The sequence below is a fragment of the Camarhynchus parvulus genome, chromosome 26 (genome assembly GCF_901933205.1).
Source record: "Camarhynchus parvulus chromosome 26, STF_HiC, whole genome shotgun sequence".
NCBI lineage: Eukaryota > Metazoa > Chordata > Aves > Passeriformes > Thraupidae > Camarhynchus > Camarhynchus parvulus.
The window spans coordinates 4,335,098-4,346,265 of NC_044596.1; the positions used below are offsets into that span (position 1 = coordinate 4,335,098).

Consider the following 11,168-nt stretch of genomic DNA (forward strand, 5'->3'; position numbering starts at 1 on the left):
AGTGCCAGCACTCCTGAGAGAAAAGGCTGGGGAGAGAGAGAGAGAGAGGAGGGAGAGGGAGGAAAGAAATCGCAGGTTATTTATAACGCCAGGCAGCACCAGGGGCTCGCCAGTCTCTCCTGCAAAGCTGCGGCGGGGAGGTCACTCCCTGAAAAATCCCAAAATCCCCCACAAAAAATCGCGGAATCCCCGCCGAGCCCGGGCCGTGCCAGCGCAAGATTCGGGATCCGGGGCGGGCACGGGCGCTGCGGCTCGGGAGCCTCCCCCCCTCCCATGCTGCCGGTGCCACGGCACAGCCCGCAGCAGCCTTTGCACAGGAGGAGAAGAGCAGCTCGGTGAGTCCAGCTCGGCCTTTTGCAGGCAGGTTTTTAAGGGTTTTTTAAAATTATTTTTTATTTGTTTGTGGGGGTTTTTTGGGTTTTTGTTGTTTTTTTTTTTGGAAGAGTGATTTCCATCGAGGCGCCCTGGCTGCACGTGGCAGGGCCAGGGGTGGCACAGCTGGAGAGATGGAGATGCTGGAGAGGCACTTCCCCTCCTGCCCACTGCTGCTGGTGCCCATCTCCCTTCCCACCCACTTCTCCCAGTGCCCACCTCTCCTGCTGCTTCTCTCCCCTGCCCACTTCTCCTGATGCCCATCTCTCCTCCTGATCACTTTTCCTGCTGCTCCTCTCCCTTCCCACCCATTTTCCTCATTCCTATCATCTCCCCTCCTGCCCACTTTTCTTGATGTTCTTCTCCCTTCCCTCTTTTCCTGCTGCTCCTCTCCCATCCCACCCATCTCCCCTCCTGCCCCTCTGCCACCTCCATGCCCACTTCTCTGGGATCTGGAAACCTTCCCTGATGTCCATCCAGGCTGGGCAGTGACCCCCATCCCATCCCATGGATCCCATCCCATAGACCCCATGGATCCCATCCCATCCCATCCCATCCCCCCTCCCCCCATCCCATCCCATCCCATCCCTCCCATCCCATCCCATCCCATGGATCCCATCCCATCCCATGGATCCCATCCCATCCCATCCCATCCCATCCCATCCCATCCCATCCCATCCCATCCCATCCCATCCCATCCCATGGATCCCATCCCAGGTTCCATGCCTGGCACAGCAGCACATCCATGACGCAATGGATGGCCCCAAATCCTTGGCATGACCCCGTTGCAGCCCCTGGCACAGGACAGGGACACCAGGAGGGGACGGGAACGTCACGGCCAGACCCGACCCCAAACCCAGGGGTGAAGCCTCAGGGAGGGGAGAGAACCCCACAATCCATGGGGGGACAGCAGGGGGTGCTGGGGACAGAATTTGGGGTCACCAGAGGGGTGAAAGGGGCACTGGGAAATGTGAGGGGACACCAGGGATGGGGATTTTCCCCTCAGAGATGGGGATTTTACCCACATGTATAGGGTTTTGCCCCTGGGATGGGGTTTTTGCCCCCAGATATGGGGATTTTTCCCCAGAGATAGGGGTTTTGCCCCCAGGGATGGGGTTTTTCCTCCAAGGATGGGGTTTTTCCTCCAGGAATGGGGGAAAAGCCTCCAGGGATGGGGTTTTGCCCCCAGGGATGGGGTTTTGCCCCAAAGGGGCCCCCAAGAAGGGGCTGCCAAGAGGGTGGAGAAGCTGCAGGCTCTGGTATGAGAGCAGGCACAGAGCCCTGGAGCAGCAGCAGCAGGAGGAGGAGGAGGAGGAGGAGGAACTCCTCTGGCCCTGCCAAGCTCCCCGTGGCACTCAGCACCCCCAGGATCCCATCCCGAGCACACAGAGCAGGGAAAAAGGACAAACCCAGCCCGTGCCAAGCCTGGATCCCTCAGTCCCTCTTTTTTCCCGTGCCAGGCTGGCAGGGCAGGGCACTCTGTGCCCTCTGTGGGCGCCAGGCCGGGCGTCCCCTCCCTGCTGCCCTTCTGGGGACACGGCCAGGGGTCACCAGGTGACATCAGGGCCACCCCTGGCATGGCAAAAAGGGGACACTGGACCCTGCTTGTCCCTGCTGTCCCTGCTGGTCCCTGCTGTCCTTGCTGGTTCTTAGTGGTTCCTACTGGTCCATGTTGGTCACTGCTGTTCCCTGCTGGTTTCTACTGGTCTCTGTTGATCCCTACTGGTCCCTGATGTCCCTACTGGTCCCTGTTAGTTCCTGCTGGTCCCTGCTGGTTCCTACTGGTCCCTATTGGCCCCTCCTGTCCCTGCTGGTCCCTGATGTCCCTGATGTCCTTGCTGTCCCCTGATGTTCCTGCTGGTCCCTGTTGATCCCTACTGGTCCCTACTGGTCCCTGTTAGTCCCTACTGGTCCCTACTGGTCCCTACTGGTCCCTGTTAGTCCCTACTGGCCTCTGCTGGTCCCTGCTGTCCTTGCTGGTCCCTACTGGTCTCTACTGGTCCCTGCTGTCCCTGTTGGTCCCTGCTTGTCCCTGCTGTCCCCGCTGTCCCTGCCGGAGCAGAGCTGGCAGTGACACCCTCCCAGCCACGTAGGATCCTCTCCCGCTCCCAGCAGCCAAATTCCTGGAGGGATTTCAAACTGCCTGGCTGCAGGAACACCCCGTGCGCTCATTTATCCCGGGATGAGGAGGCTGGACGGCTCCAGAGCTGGAATCCTCCCACTCCCAGCCCCACCTGGCCATGGCAGGAGGAGGACACAGGGATCAGGGATGGGTTTGCTTCATTCCCTGCTCTCCTCTGGATCATCACCAGGTGTTGTCCCCTCTCCCTGATCAGGGAAATGGGAGCTTGGAAGAGGTTTCAGCTCCGAAATGAGGATTTGTTTACCAGGATCTGCATCCTGCGTTTCTGTGGGGGAAGGGAGAGCTGGATGAAACCCACAGCGATTCCTGTCACCAGCGAGTGAGTGGAGCATAAATAGCTCCTTCAAAAGATGCCTCGAGCTCCTTCAAAAGGCTCCTCAGGCTCCCAAAATCACCCTGATCTGGCAGATTCCACTCTCAGCCAGAGAATTCAAATCCCTTCTCCAAAGGGATCCAAATTCCTTCTCCTCCCTCCCACGCAGAGCCAACCCCGGGCACCTCGTGTGACCCCAGAAAAATCCATGTGTCCCCAGGCTCTGTTCTTTGCCCAGAAACTGGAATGGAATTTGCCAGAAATCAGGATCTCACCAGCACATCTCCACTGGGGTGGACATTCCTCCCAAATCTCCACTGGGACAGTGATTCCTCCCAGATCTCCTCCAGGGTGGGAGGTTTCTCCCAATTTTCCACTTGTTTCTCCCAGATCACCTCCAGGGTGGGAGGTTTCTCTCAAATCTCCACTGGTTTGGCCCAAATCTCCACCAGGAATGGAGGTTCCTCCCAAATCCCCACTGGGAGAGAGTTTTCTTCCAAATCTCCACCCATTTCCCCCAAATCTCCACTGAGGACTAAGGCTCCTCCCAAATTTCAACTGGGATGAATGTTCCTCCCAAATCTCCACTGGTTTCTCCCAGATCTCCACCAGGGAGGGAAGCTTTTCCCAAATCTCCACCAGGGATGGAGGTTCCCCCTAAATTTCCACTGGGAGGGAGGTTTTTCCCAAATCTCCACCAGTTCCTCCGAAATCCCCACCAGGGATGGAGGTTCCTCCTCAGATTTCCGCTGGGAGGGAGGTTTTTCCCAAATCTCACCCAGTTCCTCCCAAATTTCCACTGGGAGGGAAGTTTTTCCCAAATCTCCACCAGTTCCTCCCAAATCTCCACCCAGGGCCGGAATTTTCTCCAAGGTGAAAAGTGGGGAGATCACACAACTCCATCCAGGAGAAGTGTCCACAGCCGGGGATTTTTGGGCAGGATTCCTTCCTCTCCTGCTCCTCCAGCCCTGCCTTCCTCCCCACCTCATCCTCCCGTGCCTTTGTCCCCTCTCAGGTCCCTCCACCGCCATGCCTCGGGCCACCACCCTCATCCTCATCCTGGCCGGGCTCTGCGCGTCCTCCCTGGGCCAGTACAACGAGGAGGAGGACCTGGCGTGGCTCCAGTACTACCTGCGGCAGTCCCGCGCCTCCTCCTACAACTACGTGCCCTACTACGAGGAGGAGAGCCCCGCGTACGCCTACTCCTACCCCTCTGCCACCGACACTGAGCCCGAGCCCGAGCCCGAGCCGCAGCAGGCGGCGCCCTGGCGGTGTCCCCAGGAGTGTGACTGTCCCCCCAACTTCTCGTCGGCCATGTACTGTGACACGCGCAACCTGCGCTACCTGCCCTTCGTGCCCTCGCGGATGAAGTACGTTTATTTCCAGAACAATCTCATCACCTCCATCCAGGAGGGCGCCTTCGACAACGCCACCGAGCTGGAGTGGCTGGCGCTGCACAACAACCAGATCAGCAGCGAGAAGATGGGGAAAAAGGTTTTTGGGAAGCTGCAGCGGTTGGAGAGGCTCTACATGAACAGCAACAACCTGACCCGGCTGCCCAGCCCGCTGCCGCGCTCGCTGCGGGAGCTCCACCTCTCCTACAACCAGATCTCCAAGGTGCCTCCCAACGCTCTGGAGGGGCTAGAGAACCTCACGGCGCTCTACCTCAGCCACAACTTCATCTTCGAGATGGGCGCGTCCCTCAAGGGGCTCAAGTCGCTGATCCTGGCCGACCTGAGCTACAACAACCTCAGGAAGGTCCCCGACGGGCTGCCGGCGTCGCTGGAGCAGCTCTACCTGGAGTACAACTACATCAACGCCATCCCTGATGAGTATTTCCAGGTGTCCCCCAGGCTGCTGTACGTGAGGATGTCCCACAACAGCCTGACCAACCAAGGGCTCTCCAGCAACACCTTCAACAGCAGCAGCATCCTGGAGCTGGACCTCTCCTACAACCGGCTGCAGAAGATCCCACGGGTCAACACCAACCTGGAGAACCTCTACCTGCAGGGGAACCAGATCAACGGTGAGCAGGGGTGGGGAAGGCGGGTGGGGAACCCACAGGAACCACCTGGGGTGGTGAGGAACCCAGAGGAACCACCTGGGGTGGTGGGGAACCTACAGGAACTACCTGGGGTGGTGGTTTAAGCAGGAATTTGGGGTTCCTGAGGGTTCCTGAGCGAGGCAGGGGTGGGAGCTGTGCCAGGCTGGAGGGTTCCTGTGGGATCCTTGCGCTGGAATTTGGGGTTTCCCAGGAGCCTGAGCATCTCCTGGGGTTGGAGGTGGTGGAAAGCAGGGGATGAACCAGCTGGGGAGGGGTCGGGAGGGGTCACAGCAGTGGGCAGAGCTGGGAGGTCCCCAAAGCCAGGGGACAGGGACATTGCCCGGTGATAGCACAAGGGACAGGGACATTGTCCAATGCCAGCACAGGGGACAGGGACATTCTGCAGTGCCAGCACAGGGGACAGAGCCATTGCCCGGTGCCCAGGGCCAGCACAGCCCCTGTGTCCCTGCACAGCCCCACGAGTGTCCCCAGAGTCCCCGCGTGTCCCAGCCCCAGCTGAGGGCTCTGTCCTTCCCCCGGCAGCCCCGGCGCTGCCTCCGCCCCCAACACGAACAAACCAGGGGATCGCAGGATTGCTCTGGGGCTGCGTTTATAAAAACGGGCTGGGAAAAACCAACCCCGAGCAAAACCCCCCGGGAAAAACCGGCCCTGCTCCCCTCACCTGCCAGGACCTGAGGGCAGGGATGGGATGGGAAATGGGGTGGGAAATGGGGATGGGAATGGGAACTGGGGATGGAAAATGGGGATGGGGATGGAAAATGGGGATGGGAAATGGGGATGGAAAATGGGGGTGGGAAACGGGGATGGGGATGGGAAATGGGAAATGGGGATGGGAAATTGGGGTGTGAAACGGGATGAGGATGGGAAATGGGAATGGGATTGGGAATGGGAAATGGGGACGAGAAATGGGGATGGGGATGGAGACAGGAATGGAATGGGAACGGGATGGGAATGGGAATGGGATGGGGATGGAATGGAAACGGGGTTGGGATGGGAATAGAATGGAGATGGGAAATGGGGATGGAAATGGGGATGGGGATTGGGAATGGGAACGGGAACAGGAATGGGAATGGGGATGGGAATGAGAATGGGAATACGGTTGGGATGGGAATGGGGACAGGAACAGGAACAGGTATAGGAATGGGAATGGAGATGGAGATGGGGATAGGGAACGGGAACAGGAATGGGGATGGGAATGAGAATGGGAACGGGGGTGGGAAGGTGTCGGTGCAGCCATCAGCTGTTGCAGGGAAAACACAGAACCCCGCAGCGGGGAGCTGCCAGCAGCACAGACACGGGAACAGATTCCAAATGTTTGCTTTCCAAACCGGAGCTGCCGCCGTCTGCCCACAAACGCCGCGGAGCCGCCGCCGGCTCCTCCTCCTCCTCCTCCTCCTCCTCCTCTGCGGGCCCTGCTGACCTTCACAGCCCCCCCAACATCGGGGATGCGGCTCCGAACCCCTTTGGAGCATCCGGACCGCGGTCCTACCCCTCCGCCCCACCGGGGGTCCCCTCTGTGGGTGCAGCCCCCAAATCCCAGCGCTCCCCCCCAGCATCCCGCTGCCTTTTCCAGCAGCAACCTGGCGTGGAGCTCTGCTGCCCTCTAGGCTCAAATCCTGCGCGGAAAAAAAAAAAACAAACCCCAAAAAATGTATTTTGGAGTTTGTTCCATCTCCCGCTTCCTGCGCTGGGCTGGGCTGGAATTTCCCTGCCTGGCGCTGGCAGCGGAGGGGCGCAGAGGGGATGGCTGGGATGGGGACAGGGACATCCCCACTCCTGGACACGCTGCTCGAGGGTCCCAAGGTGGCCAGAGGGGTCAGGGCATGGAGGCTGCAGCACAGGAAGCCTCCAAAAAAAAAGGCTGGCAAAGCAAATCCTGATGGAAAGCAAAGTTTTCTGTCCGACTCCACCCTCCGAGCGCCCCATCCCGGCTGGGCAGGGAAGATTCCAAACCCTCCTGCTCCTCCTGGCTGCAGCCAGGAGCACCAGGAACTCTTGTGGCTCGAGGGGTTGAGTCCAAATCCGCAGGAAAAATCAGAGAATTTGGGCTGCTCCCGTTTTTTCCCCCCTGCCTGCCTCAACACAAAGCAGCTCTCAGAGGTGGATCCCTCAGAACAGAGAATTTCCCGCTGAAAATCCACTTTGGAAAATTCAGGTCCACAGAGAAGGCTGAGCTAGAACAGAGGCCAGACAGAGCTAAAGAATAAAGCAGGGATTTGTTAAAAGGATCTCCTCCATGGATCCACCTTGGGCAGCACCAGAGCCCAGCCAGGGCTGCACCCAAGATGAACCAAAATGGACCAAAATGGTCCCAAAATGAACTTAAGATGGTCATAAAATGAACCCAAATGGTCACAAAATGAACCCAAGATGAACCAAAATGGTCACAAAATGAACCAAGATGGACCAAAATGGTCCCAAAATGAACCAAGATGGACCAAAAATGGTCCCAAAATGAACCCAAAATGGTCATAAAATGAACCCAAATGGTCACAAAATGAACCCAATATGACTCAAAATGGTCACAAAATGGAACCAAGGTGGGCCCAAAATGGCCACATAATGAACCCAATATGAACCCAAAATGGCCACAAAATGCACTCCCAAGGTGAACCCAAAATGGTCACAAAATGAACCCAAGAGGAACCCAAAATAGCCACAAAATGCACAACCACTCACGAGGTCTCTCACTTTTATTAGTTTTGGTCCATTTGCATATTGCAGTTAATTGTCCAATTACAGCTTTAGCCCATGAAGTCCCATCCATCTTTCTCTCTCTTCTTCCACGTCGTTTCTGCTCTTGGGGCTGAAATTTCGATCATTTCTCCTTGCTCCCCACTAGAGCAGGAATTATTTTCTCTCTGTGAACAGAGCTCACCACCGCCTAACACCAACCCCAAACCCACACCCTAAACCACCACAGAACCCCAAAAACCCCCCCCCAAAAAAAAACCCCAAACCCTGAGGCCTCACCACCTCCTCTCCCCTACAGAGTTCTCCATCAGCAGCTTCTGCTCCGTGGTGGACGTGATGAACTACTCGCGGCTGCAGGTGCTGCGGCTGGACGGCAACGCCATCAAACGCAACGCGGTGCCCCCGGACGCGCCGCTGTGCCTGCGCCGCGCCACCGTCATCGAGATCTGACCTCGGAGCCCCCGCTCAGGACTTGTGTCCCCCACACGTTCCCAGGGGGATCCCCTCATTCCCGCTTCTCCGCCCGACTCAGCTTCGCGGCAGCGCCACGGCGGCGTGCTCCTGGTTCTCCCAAAATTGTCCCTTTATGCACTCAGATCCCGGCTCTGAGTGTCCCTTTTCCCTTTTCCCGAAATTGTCCCTTTTTGCACTCAGATCCTGGCTCTGAGTGTCCCTTTTCCCGAAATTGTCCCTTTTTGCACTCAGATCCCGGCTCTGAGTGTCCCTTTTCCTGAAATTGTCCCTTTTTGCGCTCAGATCCCAGCTCTGAGTGTCCCTCCCTTTTCCCAAAATTGTCCCTTTTTGCACTCAGATCCCGGCTCTGAGCCCGCCACAGGCGCCCCACAGAGGGGCCATGGGCACCTCCTGCCCCAGGCTGGGGGCAGGACACAGCAGGGGTGGGGATCATCCCGCCTTGGACAGGGGGAAATCCCAATCCTGATCCCAAATCTGGGTCTGAGCCCCCTGGGAGGAGCGTCCTTACAGGGGGACCAGACCCTTTTCCTATGGGGAAATATTTCCAGGGGGATCAGACCCAGAAGGAGCATCCTTCCAGGGGAATCAGACCCTTTTTCCATAGGGAAATCCCATAGAGAAATCCCATGGGGATCAGACCCTTTTTCCATGGGGAAACCCCAATCCCAAATCTGGGTCTGAACCCCCTGGAAGGAATATCTTTCCATGGGGATCAGACCTTTTTTCCATGGAGAAATCCCACAAGGATCAGACCCTTTTTCCATGGGGAAATCCCATGGGGAAATCCCATGGGGATCAGACCCTTTTTCCATGGGGAAATCCCAATCCCGACACCAAACCCGGATCTGAACCCCCTGGGAGGGGTACCCAAGGGGTTGGGAGCTGCAGGAGTGAAGGGTTAAAGATCTCCAGGCCGGAGGATCCCTCGGTGCGGGGTGAGGAGGAGCAAATCCATCCCTCCCTTTCCTTTTCCCCCCTTTTCCATCAACCTGCTCCAGATTTAACAGGGAGAAACCCTAAAGGAGAGAAACCCACCCTGGGGTCAGATGGAAACCCCCTGAGGAACAGGGGGTCCCAAATCTTCCTCCCAAACCCCTGGATCAGGGCAGGATGGTGAAAATCCCGGTGCTGTCACCCCTGGAGTTGTCACCCCCCAGCTGCCCCTCCCTGAGCTCAGATATCCCAATTAAACCCCCCAAAACCAATCACAGAGCCACGTTGGAATTCCCTAAAAATCCCAAATTCCTCAACTCAAGCCCCTCGGGTGGTTGAGTTTGAGGATTGAAGGGGCAGCTGAGCTTTGGGTGGGGGGGTCACCCTGGTCCTCTGCGTTGTTCCTGCATGCAAAGGTCATTTTTAAAAAAAACCCTAAAAAAAAAAAAAATCCCATAATTTCACCAGCATGAACTGTAAACCCCAAAGCCATCAATAAAACTTTTCCAGTGCCTGCAGCCAGCGCTTCTCCTCCTCTCCAGGATGGATTTCCAGCCGGAATTCAGGCTGGAATTGACATCTAGCGGCTGCTCCGGGCATGGCACGGAGATTTCCCTGGGAAAAGGGGAAAATCTCCATGGAAAAGGCTCGGCGGGAGTGGGGAGGGATGGAGGCACCAGCGGGGTTTTTTCTGGACCCTCCTGGCTTCGGTCGTGAGGATTTTTAACAGCTGGGCTGGGGGATGGTTGGAAAAAATGGATGGGAAAATAAGGGGAAATGATGGGAATGGGAATGATAAATGGATGGAAAAATGATGGAAAATAAGGGGAAATGGATGGAAAATAAGGGGAAAATGGATGGGAAAATAAGGGGAAAATGAATGGGAAAAATAAGGGAAAATGGATGGAAAAATAAGGGGAAAATGGATGGAAAAATAAGGGGAAAATGGATGGGAAAATAAGGGGAAAGTGAATGGAAAAATAAGGGGAAAGTGAATGGAAAAATTAGGGGGAAATGGATGGAAAAATAAGGGGAAATGGATGGAAAAATAAGGGGGAAATGGATGGAAAAATAAGGGGAAAATGGATGGAAAATAAAGGGAAAATGGATGGGAAAATAAGGGGAAAATGGATGGAAAAATTAGGGGAAAATGGATGGAAAATAAGGGGGAAATGGATGGAAAATAAGGGGAAAATGGATGGAAAAATAAGGGGAAAATGGATGGAAAAATAAGGGGGAAATGGATGGAAAATAAGGGGAAAATGGATGGAAAATAAAGGGAAAATGGATGGGAAAATAAGGGGAAAATGGATGGAAAAATTAGGGGAAAATGGATGGAAAATAAGGGAAAATGGATGGGAAAATAAGGGAAAATGGATGGAAAAATAAGGGGGAAATGGATAGGAAAATAAGGGGAAATGGATGGAAATTTAGGGGAAAATGGATGGAAAAATAAGGGGAAATGGATTGGGAAAAATAAGGGAAAAATGGATGGAAAAATAAGGGGAAAATGGATGGAAAATAAGGGGGAAATGGATGGAAAAATAAGGGAAAATGGATGGAAAAATAAGGGGAAAATGGATGGGAAAAATAAAGGGAAAATGGATGGAAAAATAAGGGAAAAATGGATGGAAAAATAAGGGGAAAATGGATGGGAAAATAAGGGGGAAATGGATGGAAATTTAGGGGAAAATGGATGGGAAAATAAGGGGAAAGTGAATGGAAAAATAAGGGGAAAATGGATGGAAAAATAGGGGGGAAAAAAGGAATTTTTACAGAATTTTACGCGAGGGGGGCAGAAAGTGCCGTGTCCCAGGCTGGGAGCAGCCAGGGAAGCAGAGCCTGCAGGATTCTGTGGGATAAAGGAGTTGGGATTCCAAAAAAAAACCCCAATTCCAGGTCAGGGGCAGCCCCAAATCTGCAGCCAGGAGCCCCAAGCAGGAAGATCCCAAATCTCAAACTCCCAACATCCCAAACTCCAACCCTTTGGGACACCCTTTCCCCATCCCAGGGTGGCACAGGGACATTCACACCCTCATCCCAACGTCCCAAATCCCATCCCAGAGATCCAAACCCTCCCAGGGGCACCAGGAGGAGATGCAGGATTGGCGAGGTTCTCGGGAGCCTAAATCCCATAATTCCTGAGGGATCTGGGAATAACGGTCCAGAGGGAG

At 55.4% G+C, this 11,168-nt stretch overlaps 1 protein-coding gene across 1 annotated transcript; it reads left to right on the plus strand.

Annotated features, from left to right (window-relative positions):
- The first annotated feature begins 243 nt into the window (after positions 1-243).
- FMOD (fibromodulin) lies at positions 244-8,037 on the plus strand. The gene is made up of 3 exons (XM_030965911.1): positions 244-335; positions 3,844-4,854; positions 7,886-8,037. Exons 2-3 carry the CDS (start codon positions 3,858-3,860, stop codon positions 8,035-8,037), a joined length of 1,149 nt encoding a protein of 382 aa, XP_030821771.1. The 5' UTR covers positions 244-335; positions 3,844-3,857.
- Positions 8,038-11,168: the final 3,131 nt, after the last annotated feature.

Excerpts from the sequence above, each read along its gene's own strand:
- FMOD (XM_030965911.1), top strand. The coding sequence starts at position 3,858 with ATGCCTCGGGCCACCACCCTCATCCTCATCCTGGCCGGGCTCTGCGCG. Across the intron at positions 4,855-7,885 it reads GCAGGGGAACCAGATCAACG|AGTTCTCCATCAGCAGCTTC; the intron begins GTGAGCAGGGGT and ends TCTCCCCTACAG.